General features: G+C 46.4%; 1 protein-coding gene across 6 annotated transcripts in view; it reads right to left on the minus strand.

The window, feature by feature from the left end:
- kcnq5b (potassium voltage-gated channel, KQT-like subfamily, member 5b) overlaps positions 1-21,392 on the minus strand; it is a 108,951-nt gene that overhangs the window by 17,639 nt on the left and 69,920 nt on the right. For all 6 annotated transcript variants that reach the window (XM_035637838.2, XM_035637841.2, XM_035637842.2 and 3 more), the window contains exons 3-9: positions 13,022-13,112; positions 11,938-12,064; positions 6,987-7,162; positions 5,786-5,911; positions 4,191-4,301; positions 2,353-2,448; positions 1,177-1,271 (exon numbers count right to left, since the gene is read on the minus strand). In XM_035637838.2, the coding sequence (XP_035493731.1) occupies positions 1,177-1,271; positions 2,353-2,448; positions 4,191-4,301; positions 5,786-5,911; positions 6,987-7,162; positions 11,938-12,064; positions 13,022-13,112 (822 nt within the window). The remainder of the gene's footprint in view (positions 1-1,176; positions 1,272-2,352; positions 2,449-4,190; positions 4,302-5,785; positions 5,912-6,986; positions 7,163-11,937; positions 12,065-13,021; positions 13,113-21,392) is intronic.

The raw sequence follows: 21,392 nt of genomic DNA on the forward strand, positions 1-21,392 counted from the left end.
CGAGAATTGCACAAGTAATGATCTTTTGAATAAGCTACGCATCTACAATTTGTAGATGAAATCCATTTTACTAGCCGTGATCTCTCACAGGGGCTCCACGGGTCACACTGGCACGCTGGAGGTGACAGAATACCCATCACCGTGGTTGCGGAAAGGTGGGGATCGTGAGATCCACGTACAAAATGACTGCGTGAACTTATCTTGGCTGGTTTCTAGCGAGTTGCCCGATTGTCTGAGGGCTGGAGGGAAAGCCGTCAGTGGGACCGTGGTGCGGTGCAAAAATGGAGCAATATCTCCTGGATAACATGCAGACAATATGCAGTTTGATATGGCGGATGTTGTTTAATATCACTTTTTTCTTCCTCAACTCTTTGTGACACCAGAGAATGTAAATATACACATTAGAAGCATTAAAGATGAACCTGTCAGAGTGTATGACCCTCGGGTCTTTTGTACATAGCAACATGTGAAATTACCCTAAATGTCTATAAGCAATAAGCAACAATTTTGCCAGGAGTTTTCTACCCGCAGCCCCCCCCCATGTGTGCACCTGGGAAACCCCTCTACAGTGATCCCATACTGCGTCTTCATGTATAGACCAGCTGCCAAAGTCAGTGACCAACTGAATTATATGCACTGGTACCTCCAAATCACTCCCAATTCAAGGAGACTCAGGTGCTGCAAAATCAGAAATGTAAAAAAAACTTGACTGGCTCATTGACACTCATTGGCACTCAAACACCTTTTGCCAAGCAGAGCCCATGTGAATGGTGTGGGGGGATAAAAGATCATGTATATAACAGCAGCAAAATTTAAAGGCTATTTAGAGACGTCTCTGAAGTCATCTGTTTACATTTTATTTACATTTTTTTTATCATACATTCAATTGAGATTAACGGAGCCTGGAAATGACTAGTCTTTTTGAAGGCTGTTAAACATTTTCTAAGTGTAATGAAGAATGCATTTGTATGTTCAATAGAGAGAAAGAGCAGATAAATTAAACAATAAGACAGAGCGGTGAAAAAGTGAAAAGTCTGAATAATTCAAAGACAAAATATATACAAACGTATATATACAGTAGTAACTTAGAATGTACATAGTTGAAGTAAAGGGAAGAGATGGCTAGAGTGGCTCAGACAACGAAATACAGACACCAGCTGCCATAGTTGTACCTACTTTGTAGGGCTGCAGGTATGCAACGCCTTCAAGTGAGGCTTCCAGGTAGCAATGGAAACCGAGTTCTCATCAGCCGCATAACTACGCCAAACACACTGCATGCAGAATACACAAAACCAGGAAGGAGAAAAAAGGTACAAAGAAAGAAAAAGATAAATGGAAAGGAAAAATTAAAGAAAAACAGACAACAAAAGCCAAAGGCAAGGAGGGAGGAAGAGGAGGAGGAGGAGGAGGGAGAGGATGAGGAGAACAGAAAAAGAAAAGACATAAAAACAACAAAAAAAGGCCGATTAGTGTAAACAAAAAAAACTGGCGTGTCACACGTCTGTGGTTGGGCGGAGGGCAGGCATGGATACATGCCTGTGGGAAGGCAGGAGGCTCTCATAGTGCCGCCACGTGGCGTCCAGGTAGGGCCTGGTGCTGTCGGTGGAATAATAACGCCACGCAGCCTGGTACGACACGGGGGCGGACAGGATGAAGAGGAGGAGGAGGAGGTGGTGGTGGTGGTGGAGGTGGACAGAAGACAAGAGGAGGTGGAGATGGAAACATGAAGGTGGGAGAGAAACGAGAGAGGGGGGGATCCACAGAGGAAGGGCAAAGCGGAGAATGACGTGGGGAGAGAAGTAGGTGAGACAGCGGGGGGGGGGGGGGGGGGAATGGGGAGCACATGGAGAGAGAGATAGATATATATATATATATATATGAGGAGGGACAATGTGAGGTCAGCGCCACAACAATTCACAACACACAGGTCAGGCTGGAAAAGAAAGAAACGTGTGATCCAGGAAAGAGAGAGAGAGAGAGAGAGAGAGGGGAAGGATGGGGTTTTTGGGGCCTGAACAAGGGAGAGTGAAAGGAGTAAAAGAAACGCTCCCACAGATTTTAGGATGGGGGACGGGGGGACGGGGGGACGGGGGGGGGACGGGCGCGGGACAGAGCGAAGCAACATGTGCTTCTTACTGACTTTCAGATTCAGATTGTTTTTGGAGAATCCATGAAGGAAAAAGAGAAACTGGTGAATGATAGCAGTCACATTTTACGGTATATCAGTCACTTGTTCAATTCTCTTTGTGAAACAGCAACAAATTCACATTGACATTAATGCATCAGTGATAACATTCAGTATTTTTGCCTGTCACAGAAACAGAGAGGTGGGGGCTGTGCGGTGCGCTTTACCTGGATGAGGTAGGCCGCTGGGTTCCTCCTTTTCTCAAAGTGCTTCTGTCGGTGCTGCTCCTGGACCTTCAGGGCGAAGCCTGAGCCCAGAATACCCTGGTGCGGCATTGACAGTGAATAAATACTGGGCCGTGCATTTGCAAAACATGAGTCTCAAGTGTCACCGAGCTGCTGGGAGAAAAACACAACTGCAGCGACTCTGTTGAGGGCGTCCCGCCGCGGCCTGCATGAAGAGAACAACGCGGTCGGTTCGGATCTGCAGCTCGTGTGTGTGTGTGTGCGTTTATTCTTCTTGACTTTTTGGTAAACGCGCCCATTCACTGTCTCGTCGAGAGTTAGGTGAGCAGAGCTGAAACTCTCTCGGGGGCATATTCATATCACGGTCGGAGACGCAGCTCTGGGTCAATGCCTCCTCCGTCGTCGCGTAAACATGTGGCTCGTTTGGCAACAGTTGCAGGGGTGCGCCAAAAAAATTTGTCCGGGAGAACCCGATATGCGAATGGTTAGGGTGAAAACCACATGGGCACATATGCACTAAGCGGCAGGTCCATGGCTCGCTACTAACATTTACTACTTTTGATTCCCCTGCTTCTTTCGGATTCCGATTTGTTGACGTGTGTTCCGAGCTGCGCCGACATCTGCGCCATGTAGCCAGTCGCTGGCGAGCTGACAGATGGCTCAAAGACAGAATGGCTCGCGTCTGTACACATGGGCAAATTGGCCTCATATTTGGACGGAAAATATATATTTGCTGGGACATAATATCAGCATACAGGTGCGACAATTGGGTTTGTTACGACAACAAAAAAAACGAACACTGTTTGCGTCAAGGCACACATGGCAAGTAAGACGACAGGGGCCTTTCCTGCCGTCATGCGAATATTCCTCCATGACTGGAGTCAGGCGATTGGCTCAGCCAACATTTGGACCGGACGCAGGCGGGGAAACTTGTCTGCGTGGCAAATTTGAAGAAAATTTGCTTCGCCAACGGAAATGAAATCGGGCGATCGTGACTCCTGCAACCGCAAATTGTTGGTTCTTGCTTCGCTGTTTGTGTTTGGATTAAACAAATCAGATGGCACGTGTTCACAGTGAGATTAAGAAGTGCCGGTATAAGCATAATTATATATATATATGTATTTTTTTTTTACTTTTGGGAGAGCCAGGCTAGTGGATTAAGTCAACTTTATACTAAGACAAGCCCCATCACCCCCTGGCTCCGCAACAAACCAACACGACAACAGATTTTTTCTAATCTTCAAAATATACTATGAAAAAAAGGGAAACTCATACTACAAATTAGACAATTGACCTTACACCTTTTTCCAGGCGTTTGATTAACAGGATTCTCAGTAACTGTAACTGACTGTGATTGACTATGTTTCTACTTTGATCCATTTAAAGCAGAAAGTAAATGTTTATTTGTGTTTATTCACTGTTTCTCACCACAATATCTTGTATGTATCCCTGAGGCTTGGGTGAATTCCCCTCCTCGTAAGCACTGCAAATTTAATTTAATTTCTATAAATACATTATTTTTTTTAATACAATACTGCGCACGTCCGTGTTGACACGGGCCAGTTCTCGTCTTCCCTGCCTCACGCGGGCAAACATATGACATAACATGAGACCGTGGGCAGGAATGTGTATTTGTATGCACGCTTGCCTCCACAGAGGAGGGCATCCGTTCAATTACAGGCAGAAACAGGGTCAACCTTTAAATGAATCACTTCATTTTTGAACTACATTTAGAAAGGGATTCTCCAAGAAGAGGATTAATACATTTTCATTTTGAAAAAGGGAAGTGAAAAGGAATCACTGAAAGAGTCTGGACTTACTGCTGGCAGGGCAAAGAAGGAGATGCCCAAGAGGGCAAACCCTGCGGACAGCATGCGTCCCGTCCACGACTTTGGCGTCTTGTCCCCGTAGCCAATGGTGGTCAGGGTGATCTTTCAACACAAATGATGAGGGTTGTTACTCTGACGTTCTCAAGAATTCAAACAGACTGATGAAACGTCGGTCTGTGAGCTGTATGTGATCTCATTTGTCAATACATTAACCTCTCCCTCCACTGTGGCAGAACGTAGTTCCAATGAAACCTGTTGACGTGAAAGGTCCGGGGAATATTGTGTGTACCCTGGATATTGTTTCTTGAAAGACATATTGCTTTATGGGATCACTTTTTCATCAGGCATCCTCACGCCATGTCATGGCTTTGGAAGCTGTCACTCATAACTTCATGAGGGGTTAGTGAATCATCTATCATGGCTTCAGAGCAGCACAATGTAGCACTGACTTCTGTTTCCCAGATTGTGGAGACTACCTTGTCTTCTAGTTTGTGAAAGCAGGTGTTAGAAAGTGATTTATTAATCATTACAGCCATTCGTCACAGCTTATTACCTCCATACACAGGGTGATATATCTCATGCTCTCGACCCACTGACACGAACCTATCAACTCTGCTTCGTCGGGTCCTTCAGGCAAAGTAGACAGAAGTCTCACGGGGCAGACTCGAGTCAAAACGCAAGTGGAGTTGAACTTGATCTTAGCATTTGTGTGAATATGTATTATTGCTCTAACTAACCTCATATTCCCCACGTCTGTCTCTGCTCCTCTTTAACCATCTCGGGGTTAAACGTCTTTTGCTGCGAATAACTGTTTTGCAATCATACATGTTTTTCCTTCTTCGCATTCTGACGGATTTTTCCGAAATGAATGCATGATTTGATGTGACGCCGTTGGGCAGTGCAATCACATCTGTGATTAGGCCCGTCGGGAGGCTTCGTAGGAGCGAGCCTGTTTGGCCTTGGTTCTACTTTCGCTGACGAAAAAGCCTGTGGCTGAAATGTTTATTCTGTCTTGGCTAAAAAAAAAAAAAGAGAGAGAAAAAGGTTTCTGAAGCACAGTATGAGGGTTGTTGTTGCCCATTATGTGTAAACACCTAGTTAAGTCTATGTGGGTGATCCATAAAGAGATAATGGGGGGGGGGGGGCATTTTGATAATATGACACCTGTAACTGAGAGGACAACAATGTGCTGGTAGAAGGAGCCAGAGATTGATGTTTTTATAAGAAGTATAAAAGAGAAAAGGAAGGAGTTAGTCGTGATGATAATCCGTAGCGATGGTGCCTGTCATTGAGGGATCTGATTGCGATGCACGACGAAAAGGCGGCAGCAGCCGTTTGGTTCCATTATGGATTTATTTTAGCCAGGATGAAAATGACAGTCAATGGAGCCGTGTGGGGCTTATGTTTACGGAGGCGCTGTCAATGCTCAGGGGCAACGGCACGCCGAATAGTCACTGTTGAAATGTGCCACTGTGTCCCCGCAGAAAAATAAATCCCTCTGACAACAAGTCCAGTGTTACTCTGAGTTATGTATTCTTTTTTCCCCCTGAAATCTGGCAGACAAGAGTGCATTCCTGCAAACTCACCGTGCCCCACCACAAGGCATCGGCGTACGTCGCAAACTCCTTGTTGTTCTTGTTCTCCACGAGGTAGACGAGGAACGAGGAGAAGATGAGAACCAAGAAGCCGATGTACCAGGCGGTGACCAGTTCCTGCGGACAGAGTTAGTTCAAAACTGACATTCAGGGTGCAATCACAGGGGGGAAACGGAGACTTTTGGTTAATGCGCACACACTTTGGAAGATTTTAATATTCACAGCAGATCAACGCGAAGGACAGAACTTTCTATGAAATTGAATGACCAGGTGATATGGTTGAGACCGTTTATGGGATCGACGCTTTAGAGCAGGGACATATATCCATATAAGGTTAGGTGGTCATTTCCTGTCATGCTTCACTGAATTGATATCCTGTCACGCAGGCGGAAAATACATTTTCAAATATAGCCTCTACCTATTAGTGAAGAGCGGTGTATTGTAGCTCATCACTCCAACACAACTGTTTTTTTTTTTAACTTTGCCGCTGTTTTCAGAAAGCTCGGAGAATGTTCAAGCCTCATGCTTCATGTTAGACCAACTTTTCCACCCCAGACAAGGGTAGGAATTATTCACTTTGTTATGTTTTATCTTTTAAAAAAAAAAGAATAATTCAGATATTTCCACTCAGTTATCATTTTTATAAATGAGAAAATTGAAAATGTGCATAAAAATCAAAGTCAATATGGATATACTGTACTCTATATGTACACTATATAATACACGTTTTTAAATACGTTTTTTGTGCGTCCCCTTTTAAACATCAGATGAAGACTTTGGTCAGGATTCGCACAGGTGTACCTAAAAATGAGGTAACTCAGAGTTCAAAGTACAATGATACAATTATGCGGGTAACCCAATTTACATGTATCAAATTGATGATGAGCATTTACTAATTAATTGAACTAATGTTCAAGCCTCTAAACAAGGCAGAAATCAATCTTGGTTAACCTGTTACGCTAATTTCACGACAGTATCACATTTTAATACTATCAATTAGTAGTCTGCAGGTAAACAAAATGTTCTATATCTTATGATCTATATCTACAGTATGTACAGTATATAGGATTGGGAGTGAGCTACGACCCACCAAACCCTGCCAGTTAGCATGGAGCTTGAGTGTGTGTGTGTGTGTGTGTGTGTGTGTGTGTGTATGTACTGGCCATCACTCTGCAGCCGGCAGCCCGCCCACCTTGCTGTGTGCGTAGACCACAGAGCCCAGCAGCTTCCAGGTGCCTCCTCTCCGGTCCATCCGCACCATGCGTAGGATCTGCAGGAAGCGCAGGCTGCGCAGGACCGAGGTGGCGAAGATGTTGCCCTGACTGCCGGCCGACACCACCGCCACGGACGCTATCAGCACTATGATATCTGGAGGTCGGAGGGGAAAGACACGCGTTCACACAAAGGGGCTTACCAAAAGAGAAAGGAAAAAAATCAGCAGCACCATTATGAATCAAAATTAAAAGCAGGGTGACCCTTGTCCACCTCCCTGGGCCCTGACTAGCCTTCTATTATTGATCGCTAGTATTATGATTATTTATATTATATTATTTATTTTTTTTACAATTTTAGTATTAACATTACAGTAGTCATTGTTATTGATTAAAACTATAATTAGCACTTTGCCCTGTTATCTTTTCTCTTCATTCTCTACCCCACCCATTTCCAATAATTATTTAATTCTATTTAAATCTTCAGTAATACTATCTGTATTTTAGACCAGTTTGATGTTGTTTGATGTTGTTATTTGTTATTTGTTTGCACATTTTGTCTCTTTCAATATCACCAATAATCATCAAAAATTTTTTTAAAGCAAAATAAATGATAAATTTACAGTACAAGTCACATTGACCGATTCACTGAAGCACGGCTGCAGGTTTCTTGCCCGTATGAATGACTGGTCAGAGGAGCAGTCAAGTCCGAATAAAAATTCAAGTGTATCTCAATCATATTTATTAATGTTGATCTTAGCGTGAAAGTGGTCTTAAAACAGACGGCCTGATTCAATCCTTCAGGGCTGCTGCAATAAGAGCGACCCACTGTTGTCACCCTCGCCGTGGCTTATCATCCCAAACAAAGGCTCCATATTACTGCAGCCGACATGATCCGCCGTGGGCATCAACAGTACAATAATGTACTGTGTACTCTTCCTATATGCTTATATACTCCAAGTCCCCCGGCTACCGCAGTGATCTGCTGCAGACACAAGCAGGGCAGAGGGGACGATCTAACTGAGGCGCTGCTCCCTCGAGAAGATTTCTCACACACACACACACTTGAGTATTATATATCAGAAATGATCAAGACCTCTGCACCGCTTATCGCAGCGGCGTAATGGTTTGCGGGTTTCGGATTCGTCCGCCTTCAATTTCTCAGAAGAACACAGCGCACAAGTGCAGTCAAACTGTATTACTGCTGCACAAACACATGCGCAAGCATCCAAACAACAAAGGCACAGAGAGGCGGGCGAAAGCACGCACAGACACAGCTCTGACTGTGCTCAGAGGAAGTTCACACAGAGAACGCACAGTGCAAATGAACAACATCGAACCCACAGAGGACGCGAGAATTCTTTTCTCTCTCCCCCATTTCCCCCTGTTGCTCCACTCACAAACAGTTCTTCCATTCCAGCGACGCGCCATGTGAAACCCTAACCCTGAGTGGTGCTATTTAGTTTTTGGAGAGAAAATGCTGACCGAGGTGTGGCTGACGGCCTCAGCCATAAAGCATGTACCTGTTGACCCTTGGTGCGGAGAGGGGAAACATGGGGGGGGGGGCGCGTCAGCAGCAGCAGCAGCACCAGCATGAAAAATGCATTAATGACACCGGGGAGATGAGAGTGTCCCGGGCACCTGGAGAGCTGGAGCGGGGTTCACTCCCTGCGATGGAGGTTGTGGTGTGTGACCATGCGAGTTAACCTGCGCAGGATTAGAAGCCCTTTGTCAGAATCCTGTAACCCCACCCCCCGCTCAGTATTGTGCTCAGAATAATTTATTAACATTCTTTAGTTTAAAACAAGGCCGTCCAGGAATTTGTGTAGGTGTGGTTCCAATCTGCTGGAGCTACAATTGCTGAAAGGCTATCAAAAAGCCAAGCATGTTATTATCATCATTCGTATTATCGTTAAAAATCTCTTTTTCAGTGTCCTTGCTCTCAGCCCAAACAAACATTCCTTATTTTCTTTCGCAGCTCTTGTTCGCGTCTGTGCGAGGCGAAGGGAGAACCGGTGGGTTTGTGCAAACACATTTGCTCCCCACTGAAACGAGTGGAGCCGCACTGTTACAACCTCGAACCGCGGTTGATGTCCTTGACTTTGCAATGCCACACAACTTGAGTCTGTAACGCAAGTGGACCAGTATGAAAATGTGTAGCCTCCGAGCCCAAGCTGAGACAGCCATGTCCACATCGTCAGCTTTCTTAGACTTTGGAAAATATCTTTAATCTGCACTGGGATTGAGTTACAGTGGAACAACCTCAGGTTTGGGATGAGCAGAAAACTTGTGTTCCTCTCTTCGTACTGAATTTCAATCTAGTCATTTTAAACGCTGAATATGACCCTGAGCAAGAAATCTATTGTATGTTGACAATCATCCGGCCATATGACTCTATGGTATGATTGAGGAAGCCAAAGTGCAAAATTCTAACTTTTGAACATGTACAGATGACTGTTGAGAACAACCAAAAAAATAAGAAAATTAGAAATGTACATATTTCGAAAATGAATCTGTTAAAGCAAACTAAAATAGCCAGGCCATCTACTGTCTACCGAATCTGAATCTATGGATTTTCAATGCAGGCGCTGCACTGATTTCCTGAGCTGCCTCCCAACATACAGCACCATCCTTTCTGTAAGGCATTTTTGTTGATTTGAATTGACACAACCATCCAAAGTACAACACAACCATCCAAAGTGCACAAAGGATGGTTGTGTTGTACTTTGAATCGGACGCGGGCTGCACGGTGGCGTAGTGGTTAGCACTGTCGCCTCACGGTTCAACCCAACCAGGGCCTTTCAGCAGAAAGCTTGGGGAAATCATCGTCAATCGCTCTGTCCCTCGAGGGAGGGTCTCGGTCTTGATGGGCGTTAAAAAGGGCTCCAGTGGACATCGATCACATATCAGTTTTAAATCCATCAGTTCATTCTTGTCACTCTTAATGGACTCAGGCATGCTCTGTATGTTTACGCCCTCTTGCAACTACACACGGAGCCTCAGAACAGGAGAGGACGACGCAGGGGCTCAAAGTAACATAGCGTTGTGTCACACTGCTTTAACATTTGACATTCAAATTCTGCATGTTACATCTTAAGCACACGAGGCTTTGCAGAGAGGCAGCAAACTTTTAGCACGAATATAACTCTTACTTTTAGGATACCCGCTGCCACGAATGAACTTTTTTTTACCAGAGTTCTCATCTGGTATATGATCAACCAGGGAAAAATATGAGCACAAACGTGTATGTGAACAGTTCCACAGATGAGAAGGCGACGGAAAAAAATGGCTCATATATCATATATCATATATCCCGAATTTCCCCATTGTGGGACGGATAAAAGTATACCTTATATATAATACAGTAAGTGTGCAAAAAATAGTGTGTGACAAAATACAGGTCAGCTCAAGGTCCAGTTATTGGCTCTGCCCGAGCTCTCATCCGCACCGCACGGTGTTCATCCAGGGATCGCCTGGCTGCACCCGTTCGTCACGACATGCGGTTCAGAGCTTGGCCAAAATCTAGCGAGTGGACCGCGAGTTGAGATGATCCTTTCGCATGTGCCGATCGCGAGGCCAAGAGCGAATCTCTTGTTTGGCTCCGCCACGGAAGGAGTGAACCCCTTTAGGAAGCGGAGATGGAAAAACTTAGTCGCTTCAATCAAACAATTAGAGGCTCAAAAAAGCCCCGACTCGCCGGGATGACTCCTCGTGCACAGAAACTGACGTCTGCACCGTCAGTGTGATTACAAGCGATGTAAGCAAGCGTGGCGTTCGGTCCAGATTAGATGTTCGACCAGAGTAATGCGTGTGCAGCAGCGGAAAGGGTCAGAGGAAGACCCAGTAGAAAACGATGAAGACTGAGAGGCCCCACGGGAGGAGGAGGAGGAGGAGGAGGAGGAGGAGGAGAGTTGAACCCTCCTAACATTTAATCATGTGTTCAGTCTCTTATTCTCACGCACACGTCCCTTTTTTCTACCTGCACTGTACAAAAGAAGAAAAAAAGCAATGCAGTATTGTTTTCGTTTGGTCTGACAAATGTGGTGGAGCAGAAATATGACCAAAAAAGGGAACCGGGCACGTCGCGCCCCGCAATCCTCCTTTTTGCACGCCTGTCAATTTCGATTGCATCTCAACGTTTCCAGGGGCGCGGTTTCAAGGGGAGACGCTTCAAGCCCACCGACACGGTTTCTCCCCTCTGGGAGGTGAGAACGCAGAGAGAGAGAGAGAGAGAGAGGAAAGAGAGCAAAAAAAAAAGAGATACATCTCATCTGCTAATTAGTTTTACCCGTCCAAGCCACAAATGCATGACGGGGACAGATCGCCATGTGAACCTGCGTCACCTCCATCTATCTCGCTCGCTGCTCCGGAGTTCAGCTCCCTCTCTCTCTCATTATCTGACTTTGTGACGTCGTCCCTCTCTTTGTTTCACACTGTCTCTCACCGTCTCCCCCCCCCCAATTTGTCCTGACCACATTCCCTCAGCGCCGGCAAACAACAAGTGTGACGGCAGGAGCCCGTGGCACCCTGCCCGACCGCTGAGCCCCGCGCTCCCTCGCTTCGGGCGCCCTACTGTACTTTTCCGAGAGGCGGCAGAGAGAGAGAGAGAGAGAGAGAGAGAGAGAGAGAGAGAGAGAGAGACAGAGAGAGAGATCCGTGTCTAAACAGCGGAAAGAATGAAAAGGCGGATTACGTACGTTCTCTCTCCTCTTGTGATCTCTGACCACAACTGAAAAAGACGCGGACAAACAATCGCCAAGATCGTGCAGGGGAACCGCGGTTTACGTCTGTCATCCGATTGCGTTCGGAGGGAGGGCAGCTTCGGTTTCCTTCGGGGTCAAGTAGAGGGTGAAGGAGAAGAAATGGTACCGCTGCCGTACAAAAAAAACCACACGCGGCGGGACGATCGGTGTCTGTGCCCACGCAACTCACCTATGACGCAAAAGGGCTTTCTGGCGAAGCGCAGTCGTCCCTGCCATCCTCTGTAGCGACAGCAGCATCCTGCCGACCAGATGCGGAAGATGTACTCCAGCCCGAACACCACGATCATCACAAACTCCTGTCCAGACACACAGATTTAAATTTAAAGATTTAAAAAAAAACAAAAAACGATACATCATCACGTGTCATCATACATTATTTTATATTATTTTTTTTTATCACCGAACTATAGTCACCGGGTGGACAAGGTGCTGCGTCCGATAATGACTGAGACAGGCCGACTGTTAATGGGCACGCACGCACGCACACGGATCCAGCTTCCGTTAGATAACAGCACTGATGCAATTAGCACAGTGCGGTTGTTAGTGGGACGGCGGCTGCAGCTTCAGGGGTTAGAATCATGAGCAGCAACTGCTCGTCTGCACCCACAGCGTCCTCCCTCCTCTTTCAGGTAGGGGCTTTCTGAACATGTGGACTCACTCATGTGTAAGTCATCGCCGTTCATTCTTTTGGCCCGACTCCGGAGGTCAAACCCGTGAACTCTCTCCTGGTGCTGTGGACAAACTGTTGCTCACGCACAAACTCTAGGGTTTCTGTTTTTTTTTTTAAAATTTTCTTTTATTTGCCATACTGGCTGCGTGAGCGGAGGGGGGAGCAATGCTGTATCCGCCGGCCAGTCGGTTCATCTACCACTTTGCTGCCGAGCTGAAATACGGGATGAGGTGTCGTGAGACTTCATGCAGACATCTACGCCGCCCACAGGACGGATTTTCAACTGTGGATACAGACTCAGTCGTCTCTCTGCGTTTGAGAACCCGATGAACTCGGCGAACCTGATAAGCGATGGAAAAAGACACGCGTTGACCTGGTGTTTCTCCGCAGCGGGGAAAATAAAGGCCGGCGTAGAGGTTGTGTGAGGTTCTAAATGACGACGCACACTCGCCAATAACGACGCCACCGCAATAAAGGGGAGGCTGGACTCTGAGTTTCTTGGCGAGAAAATAAAAATTACGTAGGTAACACTATGGTCAAAGAAGAAGCTCTTTCTTGTCATGACGATCGTCCAGGTTCTTACCAGGATGAGGAGACAGTAGGAGGAGAAGTCCTGATGGGCCGGGATGGTGGAGAACACGGAGAGCACCAGGCAGCTGAAGACCAGGATGAACCTGAATAGAGAAACACACACCAGGGGGAGGCAAAGTGGAGGACAGTCAACAAACCGCACACACACAATTGGCATCGAGCAGGAGGACATCGGCGGTCGCGACGTCTGAATCCTGCCGGGACGTCATTTCCGCCGCGCAGCGCTGTGCCCGCCAGCGGCACCGTATTTATCCTCTGAGGCAAACTCTTGAACCCCGTTTCTGGCACGGACGGAAAAGCCAGTACATGAGCGACCTGGCAGCAGCGCGGCCGCCCGAGATTATTTCCCCTCCGCAGTGAACCGTGGGCCCAGCTATTATTCAATTTCCTGAGATATCGAGTTATTCGGGCTTGTTTGTGCAACATGATTAGCAAGAAACAAGCAATGAAACTGCGGCTTTTGGGAAAACGAGCAACATCCGACCACTTCCACACTCCGACTGCAGCCGCCTCCACCGGGAAACTGAAACCTTCCGTCTTCATAACCAGAAACGTATAGGGTTTTTTTTTGGATATGTTTCCATCACATGAAATCCTCCCCAAAACACATTGTTGTCCGAAATACGAGCACGGGCTTCAGAGTTATGGCGGCTCTTGACGCTAAATGGTGAGAGCACATCTGCGTTGCATCATGTCAGATCTCCTCTTAAGCCTCCTGGAGAAAGACCGGTCCACATTCTGCGCGCGCGCGCGTGTGTGTGTACCTTCCAAGGAGAGGTAACAGTGAGCAGACACAGCTCGCCGCTCCCACACTCATTTCCCCTCTCCGCGTTGGTTACTTCAGTTACACAGTCCTTCTCCAAGGCTCCAGCTCTGGGGAGCCCTTTTTCGACCAAGCTCAAACCTTGAACAGGACCGACAGTAATCGGACACTGTTACCTGTAAATACAGTATGCACCTGTATTTACAGGTACATACTGCTTATACACAGATACTGCCAGGCCACAGAGTGCCCTCAAATATTACAACAAAATGGTGCGCATGGCATGATCAGTGTTTGCAATTCCACGTGCATCACATTTTAAGCACGCAAAGAGAAATAATAATTAGTACGTGTGTGTGTGTGTGTGTGTGTGTTATTGAATAGGGGGTAGCAAGCATATGAACAAGTGCATGATTTCTGTGCTCTTAAAATAACTAACTCATAGGCGCCACATTTGATGAATTTAAAATCATTTGGAAAATGACAGAAGTACTAAAACATCAATAGAACAAAAGGAATGTGCAGCACTAGTAAAAAAGAAAGCTATAATATTTAGCACTCTGATCAATTAGGCGACGCTTGGTGGTAACGGCAAAACATTTTAGTAATACAGGAAAACCGAATTCTGTTTGAAAAACACGCTTGTCGATCACATGGGCGCTGGGAATGAACTTTGAACGCAGCGCTAGTCAGTCAGCAGCACAACCACCAAGTCCTCTCAGGTCGTATTACATCACATTATTGACTATTCTGAGTTTCCTCCTCAAAATGTCTGGGACTGGCTGTTCTAATACATTAGGATTATGTCTTTATATATCATGTGAGCATAGTAACATGTTGCATGTCAATCCCTTGAGCGCAGGAGAGGCAGAGTCCGCCACTGACGATGCAAAAGATCATACTATAAATTGACCATTGCGTTACAAACTGTCGGCTGTTGCCACCTGTCTGCTGCCGTGAAACTCTGGGGAAACTGGATCGCAAGTGGATTGTAAGAGGATTCTTTTCTGCGCCATTGGGTCGATTTGAATTTTTACCCAGTATAATCCTTCTCTTCCTTGCAAACACGCACAATGCAGTTTGTCTATCTCCACAGCTGTGCAGAAGCAGGGATGTGGGACTCCTTACTATCGGCCCCCCGGTGCCAAATTGACCCCGGACTATCGCAGCGTTGAAAGGAAGTCTTTCAGACTTGAAAATGGGGGGCAATCACTATCACGTTCGAAAGGGGCGCCTGTGTGAAAATGGTGGGTGTGCGGAGTGGGTCACTGTCCCATAGCCTCCCGTACAGTGCGGGACCGCGCTGCGCTGACCCCGGTCGGACCCCTCTCCGACATCCAGCGAGCCCAAACGGAGGTCAACATTTTCCACAGCCGCGAGGATGGTTATGTCATTAAACCCCGACCCATGCGTTGTCCCGCTGCTCGGTCACATGGGGGGGGGGGGGGGGGGGTTCCGAGTAAATTGAAAGGCATAAAGTATCAAAAGTTTGAGGGTTTTTGCTCTGTTGACATTTTCCAAAGATTTGAATAATGCGATTTTGACTGGCGGCAAACATCCAGTGACAGGCATTGTGGCGCTGTCAGATGAAAAGCAAGCTCCTTGTCACCGGCACACCTACGCCTCTCGCACTTACAAGGTTGTCAGACCGAAAAACTGCACAGTGACAATCAGCTCCCTTCATCCATAGCACGAATGAATACATCTACTTCAAAATGGAGTAGAGGAGTACTGAAAGGCCCCCCGACAGTGTCGTTAAGTACTCGGCAGAGCTCACTAATTAATCCCACAAACCAGTGTTGTCGGCCGGTCCCGGTTCCCGTGTGATGCCCTGAGCGCAAAGGCCACAGATTTTATCTGGAGTGTCTCACAGTGTTCCCTCTTTGCTGCGGCGGCTGGAAATGAAGCCGCCTAACACACACACACACACACACACACACACATACACACACACACACACACACACACACACACACACATCTGTCCTTCCACCCACCCACTCACCCACTCACGTCTTTCAAATGCACCCTCCACCCCTCCTCCGCTCACATACAAACAGAAAGAGACCCAGCAGCGCTGAACAAGTGCACGCTGAGTGCTGCTCTCATTTGAATAATTTAATTGATTTGTTTCCAAAATGAGTTTGCTGAAGCAGACGTTCGGCCACTCTGCGATTCCTCTCCATCCGTGTCCGGAGGCAGGTCCGGGAGGGGGGTGGGAGGTGGCAACAGGCCCCTGGGTGGCCCCCCCCAAACTTGAGCCATAAGGTGATACAGTATGTAGTTGACTTATTAGCGTCGCAACCTCTGTGTGAAGTGGCTCTCTACGTTCCTTGTCAAGACAGCCGATTAAAACGAGGTGTGAAAGCGACGACGGCGGTTCCGAAAGAGGCGTGAGACGACCATAAAGACATTAAGCACCCACAAAGTGGTGCAAAACAGCCGTAAAATGATACAGAATGGCCACAAAATCACGCCGAGTGACCATAAAGATGTGTAAAACAACTATACAGAGACACGGCAGCCCCAACATGAGACTAAATAAAATACCAACAAAGAGAGAAAAAACAAGCACCAAGTCATGTAAAACTCAAACAAATGACTACAGATGGCCACGTTGTTGAAGGTCTTCAACAAGTTAAATCTCTGTGCGCAGTGTCTCGAGTGGCGCAGATGTGTTGATATTATTTCAGAGGAAACTATTTCAAGTCGTTCACTAGGTGTTCGTTTATTACAATGAAAATGAATTGTTATTGCCAAGAACCAGGGCATCAGTACACCCGCCCCGTCAGGAACGAACGTCCCTTCTAATATCCACACTCAACCAAGACACGTGCCGCAGTAAAAGAGAAAATCAGTGCAACCTCTAGATGCACAGACGGACAGGATGTAACGCGCGAAGGACCACCGCTCTGCAGGTCATGGAACGGGCCCCCTCCGAAGTCCCGAGACGTGAGTTCATCGGATCGCTGTGCATCAATACGATCACGCTGCGATGATGCGACGGGGTTTCTTACGTCACACGGCGACAGGAGAGGCTCCGTCTCACATGGCGTGCAGATAGCGTCCTCTGATGCTGTCCATGGTCCTGAAACCAAATTCTCCCCCTGCACTCGACTCCACCGACGGCACGCTGATTCAGAATTAGAGTTGAACTATCACTGCGCATGATGGTATTTGGTACCAGCACCGGTGGCTTATGACTAACCCCGTCGCTTTCCATTTTAACTTGAGCTTGAGCTTTTCCTCACTTCTGACCTACACACTGATACCATACAGTATGTATTAACCAGTTAGTGTTCTAGTAATGGATGCATTTGACCTATGGTGCAAACAGAGATGACGTGCGTGTGCACCGACAGATGTCAATCAAACCTGCAAATGGAAAAACTCTCAGCATTGAAAGATAAAGAGAAAGCACGACGTCATAGATTACTTCTTGTCATGTGGGATCATAACGTGACAACAGTGTGAATTCAAACTGCACAGTGGACACAAAGGTTTCATTACACATTTTTTACATTATAATTACATCATAATCTGTTGATTATTTTGTCATCAATTATTTAAGATATATATATATATATATATAATGTAAAAAACTGTGGAAAATGCACATCTCAGTGCAACGTCTTCAAACTGCCTCTGAAAATTCTAGATTCAAATTGGCTTGACTATAAACTTTTATCGAGAGTATACGTCTTATGATGCAGCGTTTGTTTAGAGTTCTCAAATAATGAGATTTAATTTTAAAAAAACAACAGCAACTAAATGAACGACTGACATTTTACATCTGATTACATATGGCAATGTCGATGGCTAGTGGCCATGATGGGAGTAGCCCCTCTGTCGTCCATTAAAGCCAAGGAACATACAACTGGTCAGGTACTCTCCCTTTGTCCAGCAGGGAGAGAGGGAGAGAGACGGGGAACAGGGACAGCGGGTCGGTCCCCTCTCGTATGACATGCGACGAGGCTCCATCGGCCGGGAATCAAACTGTAGATGTTGCGGTAATGTGGCATGCGCGCGGGAACCTGGTTAAAAAATAGACTGTGGTACGGAACCGGGACACAGGGTAAGATTCAGACCATGTCACTGGTGAGGGGGGCTGGGTGCTTTCATCATTTGTCAGGAGGAATGGAATCACAGAAGTGTGTGTTAATGTCAGCCCGGTTCCTCCTCAGTATCTTATCATTCCATTACAGAAAAAGCTCATACATGAAAGCTCTTTTCTTGAAATCCTTAAAAACGGTGAGCTTCACATTTTAGGTTCGAGACCATGGGAATTAAAAAATTCTCCCAAGTGCTGCAAGAGCACTTCAAAAAAAGGAAGTAAAAATAAAAGTCTAGTCATTTTCTCTACAATGAAGCAACCAAGAAATCGCACGCTCTCCATCCAGGCCTCCTTTCACGGTCGCTGTGACCCCAGGCCGTGAACCCGTGACCTGTGACCCTTCCTTTGAGGTCACGCACACACATTCCAACGCACAGTCCGATGTGCACTGCGCGACAGGAGGCGCCCTGTTCAGTCACGCCGACATCGTGCTGGGCTATTCAAACAGCGACAGGCCCCTCTCGGCGGACTCAGCACACTCAGGCTTACATGGCGGGAGGCCCTCTTTTTTTTAAGGGATGTGTTACACACAGCGAGACTGTTGTCACGTTTTCAATGCTGCAATTTTGTACCCGCTCTTTACACGCGTTTTAGCACAATCACTGCAAAAGACAAGCCTGCACGCGAGCTCTCAGCTGCTGTGCGTCAAGAGTCACAGGGCTGACGGCGAGCCCCGGGGGAAACGAGTGTGACTGCAAATGCTCAGAGGACGACGCCACGAGACCAAAGACGACAGAACAATTGCCATTATGCACCGGGGCTCTTTGAAAGGCTGAGCGGGGGGGGGGGGGGGGGGGGGGCACGCTGTATTTAGCCAAGGAGCAGTGGCAGGGGTGGGGGTGCACATTGTGCGTCTCCCTCCCCATTAGGCCGATGCATCTCAGCCGGCAAGCGGCGGTGAAAGAGGGAGCGGAACGCTGAAGAATGCGCTCGGCGGATTGGACGACGTGCACATGAACTTGCGAAGTTGGCTCAAACCGGGGGAGCGGGAGCGAGGATTTTTTCGTGACGTCCGCCCATTGGGACAGAGAATTATTTGTGAGAAGCCCTGCGGGTGTGTTTGTCGCTGCGTGAGGTATTTAGACAAAATGACACCATTTTCGATAGCATGGGCAACACGCGCCGCGGAAAATAACGCAGCGGAGTCTGATCTGTTGGCGAACTGCAGCTTCCACACGACAGAGAGCATCGCACACGGATTTTCACACTCTATTAAGAGTAACAAGCTCACGCAGTGTAACGTGAGAATTACGTATTTTCAATGACGTCCTGTATGGATTGAGGAGGAAGTTCTCTCCACCACAGTGGACGGTTTGAATCATTTGGAGCCGACGGCAAAGAGAACACATGACAGGCATTGTTGTTGATTTGCAAGATGTTCAATTATGTCTGTCATCTCATTTTTCAGTTTTAACTTCTGTGTGTGCAAGGCCGGAATCATTTTTTTGGGAGTAATCGTGCCGCCTGGTTGCCGATTACTTACTTACTACACACATTGAGGTTGCAGTTCACTACGTACTGTACACCTATGGGTCAAACTGATGCAGGCTAAGTGACAGAATTGTCTTTCGGTACGATGCAACAAAATCCGACAGCACCAAAAACTACAGCCTGTAAATTGACAACAGAGTTGAATTAACACCTCACTTAACCAGTTCCAATAAAAACTGAAGTCCACAACCTTCACAGAATGAGGATGTATTGCGGGACTGTTGTATCGGACCGCATCCCTTTTACTTAGGTGTACCTAATAAACTGCCAACAACAGTGTATAGGACTCTCTCACCGATCCCCCTCGCCTGGTGCTTGCTGCCCCGACACGTTAACCTCCACTTGACGCGTTCTGACGTCAGTGGATGGGACTACAGGGAGAGCTTGGCATTGGTGGGTTTAATTTGCTCCCGTCGGCCCGGGGCGCATCACCGCAGATTTATGTGTTACGCTGACAACTACACAAACACTAGGCTTTATAGATTATTTCACATTGAGGATAGAGGCTCTTGTAGGATCAGAAGCTGCTGCCATGCCCGGCAGCAGCAGAGCTGACTCACAGAATATTTATTTTCAACCTAAACACGCGTCACTGTACATTTCTTCATGTTGAAGATCTGTTGCTATGCTGGCTTTTCAATTCCAGCACTAAGATTACTGTATAGAAACCCCAACCCTGTATTTATTAATAGTTAATGCCATTACTATAAAAAATCTCCCAAAAATAATAAAAAAAATAATAAAAAATAAATAATAAAAAAACAGAAACAAAAACTGTATGGAGCCGTGCAGGAATTATTGGGATTTCAATGAAAACCCTTAAATATGAAGGCTCGGTGGACTCACTATATGAAAAGCCAATTCCATTCATCTAATTACTTGACTTCAAAAGTACTTTGCTGCAATACTCATTACATTACTTTTACGCGGAAAGAAAAAATTAAATAAAGTATAGGGGTGTTTATTCACCACCAACTGCTAAACCAGCTTAACGTCATGGCCTTAAAAAAATCGACTTCAATTGGTAAAAACACAAACGAACGAAGGTTTTTCAAATTAAACTTAGCAATTGTGCCGACTGCCTAGCTTGTTGACTCTTAAGTTGAACAAACTTAATTCATTTGTGTGTTTCCGATGAGAATATTTTATTTTAAGCTGGTGAAAACTGAATACAATTTTTTCAGAATATGGATTACTACCCCCGCCAAGGAGGTTATGTGTTTGACCCCTGCCTATCGGTTTTGTTGGACAGTTGGTTGGACAGTTGGTTTGTTTGTTTGTCAGCAGATTACGCAAAAGCCGGAGGACTTACGGATTCCGATACAGTGGACGTATGGGACTTGGGCCGAGAAAATAATTCATTCAATTTTGGCGCAGATTCGGAGAAAAGGGGGGCAGGTCAATGGGTCGGTTTTTTCCACTTACTTTTTAAAATTTCAAAGATCATCTGAGTAATTAATTGATTTTGATTAAAAATAGTCAGGGGACTGATTTCGGGACCGGTGTCTAGTGTGTGCAATTTATTGTAGCTCGATTGAATTGTACGGGACTTGTGGAGGCATTTGCTCCAACGAGCAACACTGCATATTTCGGATTGGCAATCCCAGCAAGGGGTAAGAACACAGGGTGACTGTGAAATGGAATTTTTATTTCATGACCATGGCTGTACCGTTGCCGAAGATTCTAGTTCGACCGGGTGGCTCCAATCGACGGGAAGAAACTGAAGCTAGATCTGCACGGGGGAGGTTTTATTTAGCTGCTTTGAACTGGCGTTCAGTGGTTTAGGAATAATATCAAAAGAACTACGCAGACTGAAAACACTCTTCAGTTGATCTTGTTACTAGTTTTCACGTTTCATTTCTGAAGTGACGGCATAATTAAAGTCTGCGACCGGAGAGGTGTTAGATTGTAACGTGTGCCTTCCCCCCGACACTGGTGATAATTATGTGATAGTTGTACGCTGGCAAGAGACAAAGAGGCCTGACGGCGAAGCCTT

Source organism: Scophthalmus maximus, chromosome 8 (genome assembly GCF_022379125.1).
Source record: "Scophthalmus maximus strain ysfricsl-2021 chromosome 8, ASM2237912v1, whole genome shotgun sequence".
NCBI lineage: Eukaryota > Metazoa > Chordata > Actinopteri > Pleuronectiformes > Scophthalmidae > Scophthalmus > Scophthalmus maximus.